The following is a 24,561-nucleotide window of genomic DNA, read 5'->3' on the forward strand; positions in this document are numbered from 1 at the left end:
CATTGACTCACCAAAGCAAATAACTTCATCATTCTTCAAAATCCTGCATTCCAACAGCTGCTCGCTGCCATGATACAGCATTATCCGACCATCAATCACAGCATGGACTAATCTACTCAAAACAAGCTCAATCACAGCGAGTATTACAACCAGAAGCACAAAACAAAACAATCCGTGATGATAGAAAAAATGAAATCCTAAGTAGCATCAAGCTGCTGCTGTTTAGTTCGATCGAGCAAGCTAAATTTGGGAGAAAATGGTAGTAATTCAATAGCCACTGCTATTTTGACATAGATTAGCCAATCAAACTGAATCATGTCCTAGCCCAATCAATGGCAACTAAATTGCTGATCAGGTTGAGCTGGACATCAGTGGTGGAGATTAGTAGTGAAAGCGAAGGTACCTTGTCGGTGGAGGTGCGGAGAGAGAGGAAGCCATTGCAATAGACCTTGCACTTCAGCTTTAGCTTCTGCTTCAAGTGCTTCAAAGGTGACAATCTAGCACACGCAATCTCAAGCACATAGCTCATTTCATCAAACACCAAATTGCACATGATCACCAAACACTGGATAGGCAAAAGTTAGATGGTTCACACTCACACGAAGCATAATTCAGCACACTAATTACAAACACAATCCAAGAGAAGTTCAAGATTGAACAAGGAAACCAAAGCACAACGTCAATCCATTCCTAGATTCTGCATTGCCAGCTCAAAATGCAAGCGTTGAGTCCATCGTAGAGGAGTCGTACTGGATTCCTGAAAGCTCTGACGTATTCATCTATGGGATTCTGCTGAGTTTGGATGTTCTGTATAAGGGCTACAACGATGGTGATGCCAGATTTTTGTCCCTCAAGATTCCATTTGATACGATGTTCGTTTTCCTAATCAAAACTCCAGAGTTAGAGCATAAATTGCCAGGCTTGAAATCCATATCCTAGATGCAATTTCTCCCTCTTTGACCAACCTTGAATGAGGATGAGGACCAATTTTTTAATGTTTAATAATTAATTTTCGAAATTAATTAATAATTAATTATTTTTCGGAAATTAAGATTGATGGCCGACGACCGAAATCTCAGGCTGATTGTAGTGGTGCAGTCTCTGCTTATTTATTTGAGCTTTGAATTGTGCCAAATTAAATGAATGTGGAATTTAGTGATATATTCCTAAATGGTTGTGGTTAATTATTTCATTGAGAAACCATCAATCTTTGCAAGTGGTCGAGAGTGGGACCAGAAAGCCATTGAATCTTGGTCGAAAAATCGCTACAGTGAAAGCTACGAAATGTGACCGCAGTGCTCATCAATCTCGCAGCTTGTATCGAAATGCAACGAGTTCGGTCAATCTCGAAGCTTTTACGAAATGCGACCAGCAGCCCATTGATTGAAGTACGTCGAAATGACCAGAAAGTTTCATCAATCTGCAAGCTGGTCAGTTCATCGGGACCAGAAACACTAATCTCGAAGCTAGAATGACCAGAAAAGCCATTGAATCTTGCAAGTGGTCGAGTGGGACCTCGATACCAATGAATTTCTGAAAGTGGTCGAGCGGGACCAGAAAGCCCATTAAATATTGAATGTTGTTGAGCCATGGGACTGCCTTCTACTCTTTTTAAGATGTGATCTGAGGACCGTAGTTCGTAATTGATGATTGAGATGGAATAATCGAATTTACTCTAGAATGGTCCTCGATACCAATGTAACGCAGGTCGATTGATCATTGCTTTGATTTGATGTCGTTGGACATTGATTGACTGATAAAAATGACCATGAGCGTCTTTTTGTTGGGCTTGTAATCGATCGGGGCCGAGACATCGATGCTTCGACGGTGATATGATTGTTTGAGTGTCTATTATGAATTGTACCGACTTCCCGTTGGTGGGATCTCGATGCTAAGGTACGCCCTCCGCCCGTGCGTGTTTAGGCAACATAGTATAATGGTTTACTAATTGGGCTTAGTGGGGTAGAACTCGCCGAGACGTAGTCTCATCCTGGGGCCAGGGGGAAAACATTTCAGACCCCCGATGAGAAGCTTCGAGGAGGAGAAGTCTATGAAGGAGAACTCTAAGTGAGATGTGAGGAGAAGGATTTTTTGGAAGAAGAAGATAATCCCAGAGGGGCCTTTTGGTATGGCCCGGATGGGCCGAGAGTCCATCTTCGAGAATTCCTTTGAAGTGATCAATTATGATTTGGGTATTTTGTATAAAAGTTTGCTTATAATTTTCATAATGAAAATATGGCCCTCGCTTTTCTATCCCATTGTTTTTATTGTCTCTGGGGATTTATAACGCTTCCGCATGTGCTTAATAAATGAGAAAGGGTCGGATACCAATGTTCCTGATATCGCATTATAAAATCGACCAAATGAGAAGGATGTGTGCGTGCCCGAGGATCGGGGCGTGACACATCAGGTGGTTGCAATTAAGAATGAGTTGAATTCAATTCATCACATCTCATATTACTCCCACTTGGATGAACTCCATTAATATCATTATCTTGATCCAAGGTTTCAAATAGAAGTAATATTCCCTATTTCGCCCTCTAAGAAAATTCATCCACTAAGAATGTGACATCCCGTGATTCAAAATTCCGCTATTCTCCCACTTTCTTGCTCACCTACGAACACATACTCCTTCCGAGTGTCTCGGAGTATCTCATTAAAATACTCTACTTTTATCTAGACTCAATTTCCCAAACTTGTGAGAGACATATGATGAGCATAGGCAAAGATAACCCCATGGCTTAAGTAAACCAAGTCCGCTTCTACCTATCCATAACTCATTGAGTGAAAACTAATCGATTTGAAAGGCGCACTGCTATATTTAGCAAATAGCAACAACGCATCACTCCATAAAAGTGATATGTAAGTTACATACGCCATCACGACCTAACCATTTCAAGTAGGGTTCTCGCTTTTTCTCTCTCGCAACACCATTTTGTCGAGGAGTATATGGAATAGACAACCGTATTTCTATTCCTTTTCATCATATTATTTTCTCAACTCATCAAATAAATATTCTCGACTTCGATCGGATCTCAATACTTTTATTTTCTTGTCTAATTGATTTTCTTCCAAGTTCATAAACCTTTTGAAACAATCAATGCTTCAAATTTATGAGAAATCAAATGTATATCCAATCGAGTATAATCATCTATAAAAGTGATGAAATAAAATGTTCCATGCCTTCCTCTTACATTCATCAACTACGTACGTCGTGTAATGAATTAAATGTAGAAGAAATTCAGCTCTTTTATCTTTCCAAATGGTTTTCTTGTCGTTTTCCTACTAGGCAATGCTCACATATGGACAAATCGACTTTTTCAATATTGCCTAACGTTCTCTTTAGTCTATTCATATGTTGTTGGCCAATATGACCAAGTCAGTATGCCACATATTCACATCATCATCACATGAAGTAAAAGACATGAAACGAGGGAACAACATATTGACATCACCACACCAACATTCAAGACAATAAAACCATCTAGTGATTTCATAACCATAGTAGTTTGTATCTAAACACAAATCTACACCTCTATTATGGAAGTTCATATAAAAACAAGTTTAACCTAACACCAAAACAGACTAAATTTCACGAATCTCTAGAGCATATGGAACGCCATGTAGGAACAAGATGCGTCTACATCACGCATGTTCAATTCGCGAAAAGCAACTTTAACTTCATTTCGAGTTATATCCACATAGATCCACTTAGTTCACGTATTGTTTAATTCCACGGAAGGATTTTCTATCCTACGCCACATGGTCCGCCTTTTCTTGAATCTACAACCCACAAAGGATTGATTCAAATAATTCGGGACTTGACACATAATCAAAGTTCTCAAAATGTACAAGAGGGTGTTTACTTTTTTGGCTCACAAAAGCTCATGAACATAAGGACCCTTCTTGTCACAAATTCCGTAACATTTCACCTTGACATTTTCTTCACTTGAGGACGTTTTCCTCTTGTGTTGGTTAACTTTGATCTCTGCAATAAGGACTTGATCCCTTGCATTTCCACATATCAACGAATCAATACGCTTTTGCGCTAGAGCTCAAGGCCCTTCGGAAGCAGGACCAAAGATAGCCAATAATGTCTATTTTCGACTAAATGCCGATAAAGCAAATTCCTCTACTAGCTCAAGGTGGCGCACAAAGATCCTCTAGATCTCTTCCATAATATGGTCAAGAGTTTTCTTCAGGTTTCTAAATTTTTCCAAAGACATATGAATCTTCATATTCAATATTCCACAATCGTTGCCGCTCATATCAACAATTACGTTTCTTAGCCGAAAACCATCGATCCAACACATCGACTTATATGCACGAATAATTAATGCCTATCATTTATGCATCCCTTTAGAACTCCATCATATTAATGAACAATTTCAAGTAAGGTTTTAGAATCAAAAGGTCACTACGTTTCCAATCATCCTCCAAAAAATCTTAACTTAAAACTATCATTAATATGATTGTCATATGCAAATCAATTCTATGAAGCCTACAAAAACTTCTAAACTACCTACGCCTAATTACCCACAAAGAACTAACAAAGTTAAAAAATTGTAAATCAAAACCAATGTGTGCACAGAAGCTCCTCAAAGCCGGCACCTTCTCCCGATGCTCATAGAGTTCAACTTGACTAAAATTTCTGAGATTCTACAACCAAAGACAGTCAACCACCGCTTCAGATTTTCACTTCTTGATTTGTCCTATGCAAATGTGAATGATGTTGAGCTTGCAAAATGAATGATGTTGAGCTGTGCGTGGCTTAGGTATCGATTCCAGAAATGGATCCCAAGTTGCTTTCTCAACTGAAAGTAGTATGGCGGATTGGAATCCTTTTGGAGTTTGTACATGTGAAGAATATGGAAGAATTTCTCAAATTGACGCTTGGCTTGTGTAAAGCTCTTCTTTTACGATCACTAGGTTCTATGAAAGGTTCTGCGTGCATGGAAGAGCCACCACTACTTGATGAAAGTTCTTCTAAGGTGGCGAGTAACATATGACACATAACCAACTTTGGTGGCAGTGCCAGTGTTTTCTTGGAATTGAGTGGATCTCATGACAGAAACAATGCCAATATTGCTTTAGAATGCACAGTTCTATTACTGAAGGCAGCCCCAAGGGAATGTGCTCTCTTTTTCTTACCAATCTTTTGTAAGTGAGTGCAATTCTCAAGTCTCAGCAAAACGGCGCTCCTTCTCTACTGGTATAGCAAATGCTGCATTCTCTTAGTTACTCTTGTAGGCGATGTTTGCTGCACAGAATGATTTTTGTCAGTGTGCCCATCAAAGATTGCTATGATTGAAGGCATCATTGCTGAGATAAAATATTCTGGTACTGCTGCTTTAGCCAGTGCTGCCACACTGATAATCTCGGAATTGCGGTGGCTCTCTCATTTATGACTTCTCCATAACATTTGCAAATCCCACTAAGAAGCACACCTTTCCTGAAAAATAAACTGAACTTAAGCATGGTAATACAAAGTGTCTGTCTATTTCAAAGTCGCAACAATGAGTTGATTGTGCTGTAAAGTCCCAGGATGAGAACCATAGTTGTATGACCTTCCAACAAACATTCCATCTATTTGTTTACAGCATAGTGAATTTATCTCCCAAGCGAAGTGAGGTTATCAATTTCAAAATATGTGTGAAGCAGCAAATCAACAACGATCTATAATAATTTGTTACATGTCAAATAAAAATGATGCAATCAACATGCATACCTCTAGGAGAAACCATCCTAAGAAAATGTAGCTAAAAAAGCCAAACCAAACTAGGAAAAGAACACAAATACTTGTACATAATTAAGAGCCCTCTAGCTGTTCGGAGGCATCATAATTTAAATACCTTCATCAGATTTTCAGACAAGAATCCGCTAAAAGGTCATTAAAAAGTGCATGCAAAACTTCTATGTTCATATCTATGAAAGAATTTGATTGCCAAAAAAAAGAAAACATTGGTACTTACCTCGATTCGTTTAAGGTTTGAACATGAGGGAACAATTTGTGGTCGTGCATCAAAAAGCTTCCAAGTGCAACGTGCACTTATTCATCGTCTTGCCCATCGTCCTCTTTCATATCTTAGTATTGTTGGCCAAACCGGTAATTTGTCTTCTTCATCTTCATCGTCTCCTCCCACAAATTTGATTGACTTCTCCAAGCAAAGCCGAGAAATTTCCTCCACCGCTAATTTCCCACAATGTCTTATTGTAACCTTTCTCAATCCCTTCAAGCTTGATAGATCAGGCAACTTCTGTAAAGATTCACAGCATTGAATCCGCAATTTTTCCAAAGATTGGGGTAGTTCGCCTTGAATCTCAACCAGATTATGACAAGATTCTAGTGTAAGAATTGTTAGTCTATTCCAATTGCTTAGATCGGGGATCTGCATCTGTTTAAAGCCACGAAGTAGCAACCGATGTCCACCTGTATATCCAAACATCTGATTGCGAATACAAATATAAACATCTGTCTTACCCATTAAGCTGAACAGATTAGGGAACTCCTGAAATGAATCGCAGGAATAAATTCTAAGTTCATCCATAAACCATGGTAGTTCGCCTTGAATCTCAACCAAATTACCACACCCCCATACTTCAATATGCCTTAGCTTGTTTAACTTGCTTAGATCAGGTAGCTTCGCTAGCTGTCCGACGCAGTGAAGGTCCAAATCTCGTAGGTTCTCCAAACAACCAAGGCCTTCAATCTCTGCAACTGCAGAGTAAACAATCGAGAGAGACGATAGTTTCCTCAGATTCGATAGATCCATCGAGCAAAGTGAGTCGCAACCAGAGAGACATAAGGAGGATAAATTTGAGGGAAGCCTCGGGAGGCGACGCAGATGAGGAGAGAGGTTGAGGTCTGTCCATGAGGCAATCTCCTTATAAAAGAGTAGTTCCAGAGATTCCAATTTGCTTAAGTTCTCAATCCACTGTGGTATCGGTTCTTCCAGAAGCCCATCAAATTTCCCATCACAATTATGTGGGCAAAAGCCCAGATGCAATACCTTTAAGTTAGCGAGATTTGAGAGATCCGGAAACGTGTCCACCCTCAACTCCTCCAGTTCTAATTCGATGAGACTTTTAGGAAGCCTTGGTAGGGCGTGTATTCTCACCCCTCTCAATCTCAAGATCCTCAAGGATTTATTCTCATAGATGCAATCACCAAATTCCACGTGCCCGTAATGATCCCTGTGGTTCCTGCCGATGAGTTTTATTATTTCAAGCTTCTCCATCGTCCAAAAGGCATCGAGTATTTTGCTTACGTCATTATACTCCATATTCACTACTTTCAAATTCTTCAACTTTTCGATGGAATTGGGTAGTTCTTTGATGGTCATGTAACTTATGTTCAACTCAATCAGCGATTCCAAATTCCCGATTGTCTCCGGAAGCCTCTCCAAACTCAAGCATCCTCTTAGAGATAGGTATTCAAGGCTTGCAAGATCTCTACCTAGCTCATTCGGCAGCCTCTGAAGACTCCAACAATCGGTTACATCTAAGAAAACCAAGCGTTTCAACTGACAAATTGATCTATCAATTTTGATTAATGATATACAGCCTAATAAGATCAAACGTTCTAAATTTGAATGAGTTGAGAAGTTGGGGGTTCTCTTCAAGCGTCGGCAATGGGCCAGATTCAGAACTTTCAAATTCTTAGTCGCCTGTGAAAGAAAAATCATGCAAAGTTTACTTTTGAATCTAATAAGACAGAAGAATAAGTGTTGTCTAGCATATAACATACCTTCATGTGGCTCCACCCCTTCCAATCATGAGTAATTTCACTCCAAGATAGATCAAGGATAATCAAATTCTCTACGAAGAAATTTGCAATCTTAAATGTTGGGCAAATATTATGCCAAGAAAGCCATCGTAATCGTGGAAGGAGATCTGAATTCCTCTGGAAAAAATTAGTTGGAAGAGCATATGATGGCCATTTGAGCCAAAGAAACATCTTTTTTGCATGAAAATTTTCCTTTAAGTCGTCTACTTCAAGGAACATTAAATTTGGCAGGCTCTTAAATTCCTTATAGGTAAAAGGGCATTGATCATCAAACCTGAGATGAAGAGCTTGAACTTCTTTCTTTTCCTGCCCAAAGGAAAAATTTTAAAACAAAAAAGTTGAAAGGAAACATATTTCTTCAAGTTCTCTATTTTAAGGGGTGGAGTTGACTACTATCATTCCTTTAAAATCTTAAAAGACCAAAAATATCGATTGAGTATGTTGTGATGATGCTAGAGAACACAAAAAGTAACTACTTTTTTTGGAAAAGAAAATGTCTATAAGTAATTTGGAGATGTATTGCACAAAGCATTTTACCTCATGTATCCTTAGCAGATTTAATCCATCCTCGGGATTCCACACCCAACGTTGCTTCTCTATATTCATCTCACTTTCTTGACGAACTATTTCTCTTCCAAGGTCTCTAAGTTGATCATGCATCCACAATATATTATTTTCTCCAATCTTTATTAAAGACATGTTCCGCAAAACTTCCATGGCTGCTTCCGGAAAAAGTTTAGATGCATCCCAAAAATAAACCACAATGTCTTTGCAACATCCAATGAAATGACAAGCTATATCAAGGAATATACGCTGCTGCCGATTATCTAATGCATCATAACTTATTTTCAACTTATTTTGAACTTTATCATGAGGAACACTTTCTAGCATCTTCAATGTGTCATCCCACTTTTCCTTATTTTTGTCGGATAAAAGTGAACCTATGACCTCAATGGCTAATGGAAGACCTCCGGCAATGCGTATCGCCCTCTCGGATTGGCTGATATAGTCGTCTACAGGAGACTCTCTTCTAAAAGCATGTTTGCTAAAAAGTTGAAGAGATAGATTTGGATCCAAGCACGTAAGCTCATACCTCCAATCCACTTCCGGAACATAGAGAACATCTTTCCTTCTTGTAGTAACAATAAGTTTGCTCCCTTCGCCAAACCAATCACGCTTACCGACAAGTGCATCCATATGATCCTTTTCTTCCACATCATCAAGAAGAATGAGGACTTTTTTATTAGGCAACCTTTCTTTAATGGTCTTAATCCCTTCATCAATGTTTGTTATTTTCACCCATTTCGTCTTAAGAATGTCATGGATGAGCTGCTGCTGCAAGTACTCAATGCCCTTGAGCTTTGACGTTTCACGGATGTTGGAAAGGAAGCAACAATTGTCGTACTTGTTGGAAAGCTCATTGTATATGATTTTGGCAATTGTTGTCTTTCCAATGCCACCCATCCCATGAATTCCTACAATCTGTGTTTCATTTATATGAGCATCTATCTCTTCCATGATTTTATCCACATGACTGTCCACACCGACCAAGTTGTTTGATACCACCAGATAAGCCTTTTTCAATTCATTGAAAACCTTCTGGGTAACTATTTTTGCCATCTCACCTTCTTTCCTAGTGTTTGTTGGAGGTCAAATGGCAATGAGTTAGAAAACTGTGTTGAACCAAGCTATGTTCTAACAAGACCAAAGTGAAAACTAGAGACCTATTCGAAATGCTTTTTGCAAGGATTTACTTAATTGTAAATGAATTAGCATTGGCACATATGATTAATGAATGACCTTAACTAAGAAAAAGAAAGTTGTTTGGAATGAAAAAAGTACAAAATGGGGATTGTCTCATTGTTTCAAGTGATTTCTACGGTAAAGTTTCAATAGCATAAAATTCAATTTCAACAATGAAACACATCAAGTTTTAATGGGACAAGGCACATCAAATGGAATGATAGAGGCAATTACCTGTTGGCCATTTTTTGCAAGTCCCATCCATCTAGTTCTCCAACCATGTTGAGAGTAGCCTTCCACTTACGCATAGTCTCTTCATCATATCGCTTCTTGTTTTCATGTGTAAGAAAGGCCTCTCCATAACCTCTAATTTGGTGTCGAACCTCTGAAGGTGCTACATCATAAAAAATGGGCATAATCTTTTGTCCCCTAGTTTTTTGGCACTCGGCCATCTGGATTAGCTCCTTGAGACACCATACACTAGAGGCATAACCTTTCGAAAATATAGGTATTGAGATCTTTGATTGATTAATTGCTCGGAGAAGTTCCGGGCCAAAATTTTCCCCCTTGCAGAGCTCTTCGTCATCCTTATAGACACGGATTCCCACATCTATCATACTAGTATAAAGGAAGTCAGTAAAACTTGTTCGAGTATCTTCTCCTCTGAAGCTCAAGAATACTTCATATTCATATCCTGATGAAATAGCCATTCCTTGACCTTCTGTCGCAGCGTGAGTAAAAGAAACGCACCCTGCTATTCCATCAATTTTTACCGGTACAATGTTTTTCTGCACGATTTCCCTCGACATGATCTTCAAGAAATACCAAACAGCATATCAGCAAAAGCAATGGCAGCCACAAATGGAAAATGTTTAGAAGCTTGACTCACAGATGGAAATCTCTATAGGTCATTAAACTTGGTAGCCTGAACTAGCTAAATATGCATAGAGTCATGGGCTAGTGTGCTACAATTATTTAATAAGAATGATTCATTGCAGCATCACTCCAGCTTGTCAAAGTTGACAATGCACTAGGTAAAGCTCTCATCTTTTGGAGGCGATTGTATAATTTCTAAAATAATCATAGTTCCTGCTAATCTCCCCACAATCTGCAAACTTCTCAAAGCCTCCGAATGGGCCGCAAGTCATATCCTGTCACCGTCGCCGCGTCAATCATCAGTTCCAAACTAAAGTAACTCGAATTCCAGAAAACACGTCGCAATGCACTAAGTCGCGTTCGACTCAAATTTAATCGCACTCGTGTCATCCCGCATCGGGGTTCCTCTATTTTCTTTTTCTTTCTGTTTCGACAGCTCTCCCTACTTTTCGCACTCAAGCCTAACCAAGATCTCAAACCACAGCTCAAGCAAAATTCTCGCGGGGGCCGAGAGCACCGGAAGCGGAAGACGGAGGAGGGGGCACAACCTCTCGAGCCAAGAGAGCTCAGATTGCACGGAACCAGCTGAAATCAGAGCAGCAACCAGAAAACGGAAACCAAACGCTTAAACGCCGACGACCCATCTCAAGCGCGAAACTCGATCTCACCCGCGAGCCCACAAACAGCGAGACTCCCGTACACACAAAGCAAGAACTCGCAACGCCCACCGAAAGAGAGAGAGAGAGAGAGAGAGAGAGGACCTGAGACGGAATCTCGGCAGACGTTGTAGAAGGCGGAGGATGAGCCTGAGCCGTTTGCATGATCAATCCAACGAATACAGCAGCAGCAGAAAGAGAGAGAGAGAGAGAGAGAGAGAGAGAGAGAGAGAGAGTGTGGAAACCAGTTGCTGGATTTTCGGATGGAACCCAGTTTTTATTCCAACGCCATCTCGTCCGATTTTCCTTTATTTATTTCATTTCCCCTACAATTTCTATATCTCGTCCCGCGAAGTGGTTGAGAATACGAGAGAAGACCAAGACAGTAAGAGAGAAGTTTGTCCGAGGGTCCCTGTCACGTTTCGTCCCCATGCCGCAATCGCGTCTTCCCCTTTTTTTTCCTCCGGTCGGGTAGCCGTCCTCCGGCCATGCTCGACAGGCCGGTTTTCCCAAAAAAAAAAAAAAAGGTCGTTACTGAGAGGCCGCGCAGCCCCATACCGGGCACGGTCGATGGCGAGGTCGGCCGGCAAAAGACCACCTGACTGACGATCGTCATCGCGAAAAGGACACGCGCGGGCCGCCGGCGGATTGTTTTTTTTTTCTCCAGCACCCGTTGAAACGGCGACGATGCTGGTCTTAGTCGTAATTGCCAGGAAGGACTAAGGAGTGCGCAATGGGCCGCGAGGGGGTCAAAGGTCTTGGTCGTCGCGTATGATAAAAGCGCCCTACCCTACCCCCTCATTCTCATCTCATCTCATCTTGTCGCATCAGCACCATGGAGAAAAAAATAAATGGTGTTTTACCTCCCTCTGCCTGCAACGAAGCTAACCCTTTGCCAAACGCGCCACGTGCACGCGTCTCTCGGACTCCCGGTGACCTGACGTGGACGTCGGTTCGGGTTGGAAAGTCCGTCGCATTCCGAAAATTTATGAGATTTTTATATTGGGTCGTGCTGCGAATCCTGTGAAGTTTTTTACACCGTGATTTGTAAAGTTTATTGTACTCCCCGCGGATTGAACCCATACGGCATTTGCTTCTGTTTTTCTCCTACGAGTCCATCGTCTTCATTGATGGACCTAAATTTTGCCGAAAACTCGCCCGGTCAAACGTCTATCTTAGAACTACTAGGGAAAGGTGGGGCTCAAATCCTCACTTTCTTAAAAAATGTTGAAGTGGGGATAATTTAGCTTCAAATGTGAATTTTGATTCTCACACCTTATAAAAAAACATTGCAAAAATTTGAGACTAAGTACTAAAATTAAAGTAGAGTATGATTTATAAAAAAAAAAAAAACATATATCTTAGAATTTTAGCGCACAAAACACACGTATGTAAATGTTTGTTGCCCTTCTTCGTGAAAAGCAAGAGCTTGATCGCAGGAGAGAGTGTCGGGTGGAGTTTGCGGTCGCCTCGATCGCATGGATGCCATGTGAGGTTCCAAAATCCACCGGCTGAGATTTGTCAAGTTCATGGATAAATCTTAAATCTAAAATATTCATGTTTGTGCCAAAATCCTAATAGGTTTAAAACATAGAATTTGGATTTTATAATTGGTCTTACAACTATCCTCCTGCTTTTGTATTATGTAGAAAAAGTTAAATGCTAGTGAATTATGTATGCGCAATAATCTTTGACAATGTTTTGCTAAAAAGGAATTATTATTAGACCATAGTTTCCAAGTTTTCTCTATCACCCTTCTGATTGATGGGTTGCGATAATAGACATCACTTATATTTATATTTTATTTATTCCGCATGTCCACAATTTATAACTAAATATAGTTAGAGGAAAATGTAGCACTTAAACTATACACATAACTATTCGGTGTCAATTATTTTTGTTGGATTGTAATGTAAGTGTATAATGTAATTCTTTTTTATTCCAGTCAGATGATGCCGTTATTACCTAATATTTAGAGATTTAAGTGGTTTTACTTTTATCTACTTTGTTTACTGCATGATGATGCCTAACATAGCCTATTGATCCATGGGAGGAGGAAAAATATATTATTACGCATTTGTTATAGTCTCTACATTTCAACAAATATTCTAATCAGGTATTATATTTTCAATTAAGGTGTCATTTATCTTCAAAAAAAAAAATTATTCCTTTAATCAAATGTTGCAAATTAAGAAATTACTTACAATATAGCTTCTTCGTATATTTCATCCAAAGTTTTTTCTGTTTACAAGTATTTGAAGAGAGTAAAACGAAAAAAAAAAAAAATCATAGAATTAAATGTTATCAAACGGACAAAAATGTTTTTAAAAACCTTCAATGAAAACTCTGGCAACGAGCTTCTCTCCTTTAACCTCTCATGTATTTTCTTTTCCTTTTTTTTCCTTATCTCATGTTTTTAATTTTCATAATTTAATGTGATGCCTTTACTTATCTAATTTAAAAATTAAATTTTATAATCTAAAAGCGACGTCTTCCCTTATTTAATTCAATTAATTATCACACCGTGTTAATGGCAAAAGCAATCCACTGGACAAATCACCAATTACGCAAATTATGAAAGTTTAAGAGTGCTTAATCGACCCAAATAAACTGTTCACGGGGCCAATTTGAAAATCTACCGAAAATCATAATTCAGAAAGTTCTCAAGAGGGCCCCACGATGGCTATATAAGTAGATCTTCCCGTTCGGCTCCTTTCCCCCGCCCGCCTCCTCTGCAACTTCAAACTTCATCTCTCTCTCTCTCTCTCTCTCTCTCTCTCTCTCTCTATACAAGAAACCCAGAAAAACCCACGAAAGCTCTCTCTCGGAAACCCAAGAATCCTGCAAGTCGTCGAAGAATTTTCGCGAAATCCATCGGTAATGGGTAAGCGCCGGCGAACGGAGATCGCCAAGATCGCCGACCCGGCCGCGCGGCTCGTGACTTACTCGAAGAGGCGCAAGGGCCTCTTCAAGAAGGCCTCCGAGCTCTGCCGCCTCTGCGGCGCTCGCGCCGCCGTAATCGTCTTCTCCCCCGCCGCCAAGCCCTGTTCTTTCTTCAGCGACCCCTCCGTGGAAGATGACGTAATTGCCGACCACGTTGACGCGGTGCCGCCGATGGGTTTGGCCGAGTGGGCGGAGTGGATTGAGAAGGAGTGGGATTCTTGCGCGACGGAGGAGGACGTGGAGTCCCTGATCGCGAAGTACGACGCTGTTCGTGATCTTGTGTGCAAGAAGTTGGAAGGTCTGGAGAAGGGTTCGTCCGTCGTGATCGGCTCTGGTGGCGATTCTGGAGACGGGTTTGGTTGTGATTCTGAAAATTTGGGCGACGGCGACGGCGACCATTTATTGACTTCGCCGGAGAAGTCGGCCGCCGGCGGTGGAGGATTGGGAGTGGACTCCACCCCCACCTGCTCCCATCTTGAGGGGCGTGGATGTAATCCGGACAACTTCCTTAGTGTGTCCGGGGACTGCGTCGGCGACGGCCACCATGACAGTTTCTCGACTATACCGGAGACCTCGGCCACGGGGGGTGGAAGCTCGGGAGAGGAGCCGATGCCATGCGACCTTGAGGGGTGTGGATTTAATCCTGATGATTCTTAGTCCGTTCAAGGACTGCTTCGGCGATGGTGACCTTGACAGTTTCTTCACTTTTCCGAAGAACCCAGCCATCGGCGGAGGAAGCTTGGGAGAGGAGCCGATGCACTGTGACCTTGAGGGGTGTGGATTTGATCCCACCAAGTTTCATATTCTCTTGGAGGACTGTTTCGGTGACTGTAACTGCGACCTCGAGGGCTATCGATATAATCCTGACCACTTTCTTACACTTGAAGATCTGGATGTCATTCTTTGATGCAAATGTGAACATAAGTGGTTTTTCTTGTTAAACTGCATTGTACAGAATTCATTATCTCATTTTCCAGTTCACTGGTTTAATGGCATGGGCTCTCTCTGTTTCTTTCCTTTTCACTTTCTTTATCAGTGGAATTTTGTCATTTTTTTTTTCTAATTTTAGAGGGTACTTTAAGAACTACGGGAAGACATAATCACAATCAAGCCAAAATCTAATATATCGTCAAGCCAACAAGATAACCAGACACGTGACGCATTATGAGTTATGAACATTGAATATACTAACTGAAGATCAAATGTCAACACAAGAAGTTTGTACGGAAGCAAAGTTTGTACGGAATTGACACCAACGAGTAAAACCTGTTCGAGCAGTAATCCAGTAATCAGCATGGAAGTATGATCACGATTCTCAAGTGATGTTGCCAACACTAAAACCAAATAGTGTGCTGGCACGGCTTCAAAAGCATATGCAAAAAACTTAGTCCCTTAATTTCTTTCTCCCCTGCAATGAATCTGACTCTGAATGTTTAGACTCATAATTTGCATATCAAAAAGGACATTGTGCAATTTTAAAAAACTGCCATAAGATTTTGAATGGCATAATGGGAGGAAAGGAGAGAGTGAAGGCCTGGTCCTTGTCAAAGTAGACTGAAAAATCACAAGACTAGATGAAGAAGTGAATTGAACGATGACGAATCTGATGGAGCTGTTAGCTGATCTGCAGTCCAAGAGTAAACATGCAGCGTTATGCTTAAAGACAAAAGGAGATGCTGGTAAGCTATACATAGTTCTTCTACAATTCTTGCCTGCCTCCTAGTCAGAAGTGCCTCATTGCGACGACAAATCAATTCGATGCTGAGGCTGGATTTATTAACAGGAACTTATGCCAATGTTGTGAATGTTACGACAATGAGCCAGATAACAATCGCCTCCTCACACCCTTCAGAATGGTCCTCAAAGCTCAGTAGTGTAATGTTGTATCCAATTTGATTATATTCATGTTAATAATGGCTCCGATGAATCTTAACGGCAACTCCTCTGTTTATGTTGTATTTACAGCATAGAGACTACCAAGTATACTATTATATCCTTTTATGCGAAATATCTCAATGGTATATGCAATGTGCAAGGTGAAAGTCCAAATTATTTGGGTAAATTACTGTGACAGTACTCTTGGAGTTGGCTGAATCCCCTGGATTCACTTGGACTGACCCTGTCTGCAGTCATTGATCTGAAAAATAAGTTAAAAAATCCTGATGAAAAATAAGATGAAAAATCCTGACTTGTTTGAGCCTACATTTTCAATTTGCATATTGCAATTTCGATGCGATTAGTTTCCATAAAAGGAGCGCATGTTGACTTGTGGTCTCACACAATAAGGTGGAAAGCTTTTCTGAACTAGATGAAACCCAACCCTGTCGAAGCAGCAACATTGTCCTCTGTATTTGCATTTGCTGTGGCCATTGATATGCATAACTTACTTCTATGATGCTTTCTGATCAGTTTTGTGTTCACTTATGGTTCTGTTGGCGGACCACAGTCTCTTTTCACTTTTTGGATTCGAGTTTAGAGAGGAAGAAGAAGTGGTACCAGGGGTTCAAGGACTGCAATGGGAAGAGGGCTTTGAGGCTATTAGTCCTTGGGCTTATTTCATACCTCATAAGCGTCCATAAATAGATCATGATCGAGATCTTGAACAATAATATCTAATAAGAAAAGTAAAGGGTTCAATGAATGGAAGTATATCCAATAATATTTGCAGATGCTTAGCTTGATAGTGGCGGTTGAATTGCCGCTTTGTCCTTCTTGAGTTGCATTGGTGGATAATCCCACCAGTCTCTAGGATAGCTTGATTGATCTGCATCTAGGATGCAGCTTGCAGGACCGATTTTGACACCTTCACGGGACAAGATGGTGCTTGTTCAAGTTTTAGATGCCAGTCCCCAGAACTGCACCAACGTTGAAGTCCTCTTTTGTGCTCAATAGATGCTATGCAGGACTGATTTTAGACACCTTCACGTTACAAATTTTAAAAATAATTATTTAAAAAAAGAATTTTTAGGCTAGTCCCCGGTGTTGCGACGCATCTTAGGTTGGGTGCTTGTTTAGCGTTCTATGGATTTGTGGTCGAAAGGGTTGCTTCTTCGGTGCTTTAATGACACTACCGGAGGAAGAAAAAATAAAAATAAAAAGAAGAAAGAAAAAAATTATAATTTCAGATAGTCATTCTATTTCACTGCCCATTAAAACTTATTATGGATGCTTTATAAGATAAAGCTTGACTCATTAATGACCCATTTAAAAAAGGGATAAACGGAAAAGGGTAAGTGTGACTGGTGGACATTCGGTGGGCAAGATTTTGCGAGATAAGATTAATCATGGAGTTGAATTGAGTCCCCAGCACTTGATCTTGCCAAGAGCTTCTCAATTTTACTAGGTTCAAGAATCTCCCACTTTTAACCGGAGGTGTGTCCAGATTGATCAGAGGCTCAATGACAGATGAGCTGTCGCCTTCAACATAGACATGGACTCTGCTCGCTAGTTGCTGAGAAGTGCTCAATGAAATTTGCCGAGACTCGAGCAGTTCCGGGATCGTCGAGCTCGAATCTCCGCCCTAAACCTAGATCATATCGAGCATCAAATTTCATCACCCAGCGGAAATGCTCCCAGAAGAGCTTATGCATGCCGTGACCAGCTTTTGCCGTATCGGTTTCTCCCTTCGAAGGTCTGATTCCTAGCAATCCACAGCACGACATGCCGGAGAACCGCACGGGATGAAGCTCTTATGCTCCCCTTAAGAATAATAAAGCATTCGCCCTCGTTTACGCAACGAGAAAAGAAGACGAAGAGATTGCATCTTGATGCAACGAGCTGCGCTAAAAGTGGCCAAAGGCCCAAGTTCCCTGGACCCAGCAGCTAAAAAAGCTTTCTTTAGAGGGGAAATGGTCGGGCTGCGTTGGCCGATGATGGGCCTCAATGGATCTCCTCTCTCCTCGTGAAGTTACCTTCTCCTTCTCCTCCTTCTTGGCGACCCTTCTTTCGTTTTCCCGTCTTCCAGCCGCTGCCGCGGAAAGCTTGAGCGGCAGCTTTCGATATGGCGGTGAAGTTTCTTGATTGGTATGCGAAGATCGCGGTCTTCTCGGCCCTCGTCGGAGGCTCCATGGAGTTGTTCATGATCAAGACCGGCTTCTGTGTGAGGACCCTCCATCTCTTTCTTGCTCCTCCTTCGCCGTTCCTGCAATTCTTTTCGTTTCGACTTTTTCCGCTTCTCTTTTGGGTAGCCCGTACCCCAAAAAAAAGGCGCGACATAGCTTCGAAATGGATTGTTTTTAGGCACTATTAAGCAGCTGGAGTCAATTTTTATCTGATGAACCTTGCTTTAGAGCTCACAAGCGATGCTAGTGCGGCAGCTATTGCGTTAGTCGAATGGGAGTGGATTTTACGGTGATGGGTCGTCTTCAAATTCGGGTGCGCTTGGTTTAGCATTTTGAAAGCTCATTAGGAAAATGTAAAGTAATTTTAGCCTAAAAAACTTTAAGTAAATGCAAAAGTCTGTTTGGCAAACTATCATTTGAGAAACAATTTTGATAGAAATGCTGTTTGGTAAAAAAAAAATACATATGAAAAGCCTTTTTGGTGATTAATATTAGTTTTTTTTTTTAATTTTTGGTACAATTTTTTAATTTCATTTGTTTAAAATTGAAAAAAAATGATGTATGCAGCTTTTTAAATATAAATTGTTTGACAATAATACTAAAAAAATAAAATACATATATTTTTTTTAAAAGACCAAATCCTTTCAAAATTTTTTAATTTTTATTTGCTTGAAATTAAAAAAAAAAAAAATAATGAATGCAACTTTTTAAATATAAATTTTGACAATAATGGTAAAAAAAAATCAAATACATATATATAATTTTTTTAAAAGAAAAAGATCAAATCCTTCATCAAATTTTTTTTAATTTTTATTTGTTTAAAATTGAAAAAAAAATAATGTATGCAACTTTTTAAATATACATTTGAAAATAATCCTAAAAAATCAAATAAAATATATGTAGATATATATAGATATAAATAATATTAAAAAAAAAAGACCAAACCCTTCATTGGAATTTTTTAATTTTTATTTGTTTAAAATTGAAAAAAAATAATGCAGCTTTTTAAATATAAATTGTTTGCAAAACTTTTTAAATGTAAAAAAAAATAATTTTAAATTTTGACAATAATGCTAAAAAAATCAAATACATATATATAATTTTTTTTTTAAATAAAAGACCAAATCCTTCGTCAATTTTTTTTAAATTTTTTAAATTTTATTTGTTTAAAACTGAAAATAATCCTAAAAAATCAAATAAAAATAATGTATGAATTTTTTAAATTTTTAAATATAAATTTGAAAATAATGCTAAAAAAATCAAATACATACATATACTTTATATTTGTATATATTTTTTTAAAAAAGACCAAACCCTTCGTAGGAATTTTTTATTTTTAATTTTTTTTAAAATTGAAAAAAAGAATATATTGTATGCAACTTTTTAAATATAAATTTTGACAATAATGCTAAAAATCAAATATATAAATAATTTTTTAAAAAGACCAAAATATATTTAATTTTTTTTAGGCATTTATGTAAATTCGATTTTTTAACATTATTTTGGCATTTAAAAACAATGATAACGATGACAAAATAAGAAATTTGAGAATGAGTAATAATAATTTAGGGAAAAAATAAGTTTCAGCATTTGGTCAAATGTTGAAAGCTCAAAGCTAGTCCCTATTAGCAGGCTTTCAGCCTTCCCAAGGGGCTTTGAGCTCCCAAAGCCTTTTGGGAAAAATATTAAGTGTTTGGTTCGACATTTTGAGATGTCATTTAGCATTCGGCATTTTGAGATGTCATTTGCCCAATGCCGGCATTTGGAATGCTAAATAGGGGTTTAATGATTTTTTCCTTCCAATATTGCCTTCACTGATAATCGCGTTTTCCTCTTTTACTCTCGAAAATTCCTGTTCATCGTCTTCCTCCTTGGACTTGTAGCTCAATCGGCGGAGCTCAACTGGCCGGATTTGATCACTGAGAAGGGTCACTCACCTTAGGCGACCCACGTGTCACCATCGCCTGGGTGGGTTGCGTGACCCACTCACCGGCATTGCCTTATGTCGCTTGGGTAGGTCGCGCGACTGGGTGGGCACCCACGCACCGGCGTCACCTTCCGTCGCTTGGGTGGGTCGCGCGACGGCGACCCACACGCCGCCGTCGCCTGGGTCACACGACCTCAAGCGGTGGCGTTTGGGTTGTGTGACTCGCCGCCTCCCCACCACCACTGCCACCAACCGTCTCCCCCACCACAATCACCAGCTCCAGCTGCCTCCCGACCATTTCACCCTCTGTTTTAGCATTCCCTCCTCCTGTTTCCTTTTTCTTTTCACCTCAAAACTACTTTGCAAAATACACCAAAATAAAAGATCCAAAACACTATTGTTTTCTTCAAATGCCCATTTCTCTAAAGATACTTGGGAAAATGCAAAACCATTTTTCCAAAGTTGAACCAAATGGGCTCTAAGAGGGTCTTGTGGGTGTTCTTGTGGGCGTGAAGTGTTGATAACAAGGCCGGGACTAGGAATAGCACGTAGAACGATAGTTTCATTGACGTTAAAGCCATTTCCTTTTCTTTTCCGCTTGATGTGAAAGGAGGACTTGTATGTGCTTATATATAATTCGAGAGATTAAAATAGTTTTTTAGGAGAATATTTAAAGCAATGTTCATAAAATGGATGAAATGCTTTAAGGAATTGAAAAAACAAGAAAGGAGAAGATATTTGTGAATGAAAATGCTATTCAGAGTTGCACAATTTGCATGAATTGTTAGGGATATACCCTTTTCACCTCTAATGTTCAATGTCCTCTCTGACATTTTGCGATGAGAAATACTTATCTAACGGTACTATCATTTCATTAAAGTAACGGTGCATTCTCAGCCACATATTGCTGACAGACTTATGATGAGACTTTTAAAGCCAATTTAACCATTCTTTTCATTCCTTCTTGAATATTTTCGAAAGTCAGCCTAGAAGATCAGGCCAATGCAATTGAATATCTTTTCAATTTGTCAGTTCAATTGTTAAACATCGTGCAAGCTAGTTTGATCCAGATTTAGACCAATTCGAGCCTTGGTGATAATCAGACATGACTAAGGGCAACTTCTTGATCGTGTTGGCCAGACCAAATTTAAAAAAATTGGTTGTAATCAAGTGTAAAACTTCACAAAGAAATCTCTTATATTATATGACGTTAAGACATTTTGTCTTTGCCAAGTGCAAGATATTGTAAGATGCAATTCTTTCCACTTTTACGAATTCTAACTTTTTTAGTCTAACTAAAGGAGAATATTATAAAATGTGACTTATATTTTACGATGTCATGAAGTTTCATTGTATTGAAGTGTAAGACGTCATAATAAAAGTTTACGGAACATGTGCCATATTTTTACCAAAATCATAACAAAATAAATTTATTCTTTGAATGATCAAATGTATCAAGGAGCAATGTGGAGAGTGGTCATTTACTAGAAGGCCACATCTCATCCTTCTTTACAAAAGAAAATATTTAGAGGAAACGAGAAAAATGATGAGACTAGCTTGAAAAGTCTCCCTGTAATCCAGCCAGCAATTTGTGGCTGAGAATGCACCATTATTTTGAAAGAATAACAGAACCGTTATACAAGCATTGCCCTTTTGCGATTCATTTCGATGCACTGTCTGTTGGGGGAGCATGCTATAGGAGTACAATGCCTTCAACCGGTAAAATCGCCAAGAAAAAGCCAATGTCCGAGCTTGTTAACGTATCATGTTAAACTCACATTCACTCAAAAGCTTATATTAACTCCTCTACACCACATTAATTTATCTTATGTGGAATTTCTCTAACACAACTCACAGAGCATCCTATCATTATCTAGCATTAGCTCTGGCCTAACTCTCACTAGAATTTTCGACCATACGTGCATTAATGTGATTGGGGTGAACTTATTGTGTAGCCCAGCAAGATTAATTTTCTTCCCCTTATATCTTTTAAGTTGTTGCAATTTGGCCTCGTTGCTTGAAAAAAATTGGCACATTTTCGAGTCAATTAAAGGAGAAAATACATGATAATTGTCCAAAAGTCCTACATCTGTCGTACAGCATTTAATTCAGTCCTAATTTTTTTACCTTTCGTCCGGTCCCATGGCACGAAACAATATCAGAGTTTGATGATAATTCTGTCGGGGTCAACGCCAAAAGACTCCCGAACAGATTTCAGAGCTACCGTGATGGACATTTGGAAAAATTCGAAATATCATAGGACAAATTACTACATAATGAACTCGTAATGTACATGGAGCTAAGCTATTTCATGCCAATCGTGAATGGTTGAGATCAATCTTTTATGCCGCCTCATCAACAACTCCGTAGTGGCTAGGAAAAGCTCACGAGAGTTTCCAAAATGAAGCCTTGGCCTAAGTACACCTACAAGCGATTTGGTGAATTCCCGTGGATCTACGCAATCTGAAAGTACATTCTTAAGTTTCTCTCCAAAATAGTGTATATGTGCCCCGTTATCCGATAGTCTCTACACCTCGCCATCTGCTCTTTGCAGCCACTTCGCATTGCTTCTTTTATTTCCTCCTTTTTCCTCTATATCAATTGTTTGGAAAATTACCTGGCATGAACTTTTCATTTGGACTCATTTAGTCCTCATTTTTTTTTCACAATGATACTAGTTGAATCCATCTAGCCAATTTAGACCGGAAAGTACCAACATGGACACCGATCGCTCTACGTGATACAGTCAACACTAACATGGACGTTTTAAATAATATTTTGATTTTTTCTTTTTTTTTCTTGCGCTTTTATTTTTGTCGGTGTCCGGTCGTCGGCCACAAGAAATGGCCATAAGCGAGGGTGAGAGTCGACAAGGTCCCCTTACCAAATTTGGCAAGGCTGATCCTTGCCTTAGCCTCAATAAGGGTCAGCCTAGGGACGACAGATCGGCCTCCTTGAGACCAACTCGTCTTTGATCTCACTAGGTGAGGCAATGCAACCGTGGGCCAAAGGGCTAGATTTGGGACGCTCAACCCTCAAACTTGATCTCGACCTATAGAAACTTAGGCGAAGACAATAGCTCTGGCAAAGGAAGCAACTTGACGGCATGAACAACCCTTGATCTAGACCTCGACCTCGACCTCGACCTCGACCTTGACAACAAACCAACAAGCACAAGGAAGAAGATGAACCGGTGACCACAGGTGAGGCCATTGCAACCCTCGCCCAATGCCAGCGAGGGCTAGCTAACGACCCTTGCCAACCCTCAATCAAAAAAAAAAAAAAAACAAAAATAAAATAGAAAAAAAAAAATATAATAAAAAAACCAAAAAAATTACAAAATTCTAAAAAGTTATTAAAACATCATTAAGAATGTCAACATCGGTGTTAATCGTGCCATATAAGATTGTCAACATCCACGTAATCGATATCCTACCAAAATTAATTGGATGAACTCAATTGGTACCAATGCAAAAAAATTATGATTAAATTGGTTCAATTAAAATGTTTAAAACTGAATTGATATCAATATAATGGATTTATGACTTTTTTGGTATTTTTCCTTCAATTATTTGGATAGCTTTTGTCACCATATGCTATATCATTTAAAAAATAAATGTGCCGCACAATTTTTCATTTTTTGATGTAACTTTTTCATAAGAATCTACAAACGGGTTGGGTCACAAAAGCCTAATACTTCACTTAAAATTTATATCAACCGTTATAAACCATATCAATCCTCTCCAATTTGGTACTGGGACTTCGCTAACGCCCACGTGTGACCTGCAAGCCTCTTGCCTTAGACCCTTTTTCCCTCTTAACCCATGCGCCGTTTTTGCACCAATATGCATATTAATTCGAATTTCTTTCTTTGTTGCGCGGTGGATACGAAAACACTATCATTCTCGAAACTGGTATTGCATTGTGGTGTACGTCAACGACCGCTCCTCCTTGGCTCACGGACTCTCACCAAACCAACCTAATGGCAATCTTCAACCGCAACACCATTGATAAAGAGATTCCTTCCCTCAGATATTCATCAAACAGTCGATCTGTATTGGGCTAATTATCAAACCATCGGGGCCGATACCAACTTGTTGGGTTGCACGAGAGAAGGTCAATTCCGTTTTATATAACTTGAATGGGTACGTAAAAATGCCACTATTACATAACTAAACTGGCCTAATGCAACGCCCAAAATGTGTTGCATGATCCTTTAGGAGCGTTGCTCAAAACAAGGGTTGCTTATGTGGCCGTTGCCTAATCACATGGGGCAACCCTCGTTTTAATTAGCAACAAATCTTGCTTGGAACAATTCTATCAATATTTTCTTCTTCTTTTTTTAACTAAAGACGGTGAAATTATATTTTTTGTCGCTTGTCAAAAATCGTTAGAGAAGTATCGCTTCCAAGAAAAATGTCACCTAAAATCAAAGTAGAAGCAACGTATCCAAATAGTGTTAATGTAAAATTTCCAAAAAATGAAGTATACTACAATCGTTGTTTAAACTGAGAGAAATTCTAACGAGTGTAAGCAAGTGCTGTCTTGCACCGTACGTAAGGCTACGGT

At 39.4% G+C, this 24,561-nt stretch overlaps 2 protein-coding genes across 2 annotated transcripts; one reads left to right on the forward strand and one right to left on the reverse strand.

Moving 5' to 3' along the window:
- Positions 1–4,745: 4,745 nt before the first annotated feature.
- On the reverse strand, positions 4,746–11,491 carry LOC104414962 (disease resistance protein RPV1). The gene is made up of 6 exons (XM_039300967.1): positions 11,167–11,491; positions 9,764–10,341; positions 8,324–9,419; positions 7,748–8,092; positions 5,973–7,667; positions 4,746–5,452 (listed from the first exon to the last, which is right to left on the reverse strand). Exons 1-5 carry the CDS (start codon positions 11,224–11,226, stop codon positions 6,054–6,056), a joined length of 3,693 nt encoding a protein of 1,230 aa, XP_039156901.1. The 5' UTR covers positions 11,227–11,491; the 3' UTR covers positions 4,746–5,452; positions 5,973–6,053.
- A 2,450-nt stretch (positions 11,492–13,941) lies between these two features.
- LOC120287298 (MADS-box transcription factor 56-like) lies at positions 13,942–14,661 on the forward strand. Its single transcript, XM_039300056.1, has one exon. The coding sequence runs from the start codon at positions 13,942–13,944 to the stop codon at positions 14,659–14,661; it is 720 nt and encodes a 239-aa protein (XP_039155990.1).
- The last annotated feature ends 9,900 nt before the right edge of the window (positions 14,662–24,561 follow it).

Source organism: Eucalyptus grandis, chromosome 8 (assembly GCF_016545825.1).
Source record: "Eucalyptus grandis isolate ANBG69807.140 chromosome 8, ASM1654582v1, whole genome shotgun sequence".
Classification (NCBI taxonomy): domain Eukaryota; kingdom Viridiplantae; phylum Streptophyta; class Magnoliopsida; order Myrtales; family Myrtaceae; genus Eucalyptus; species Eucalyptus grandis.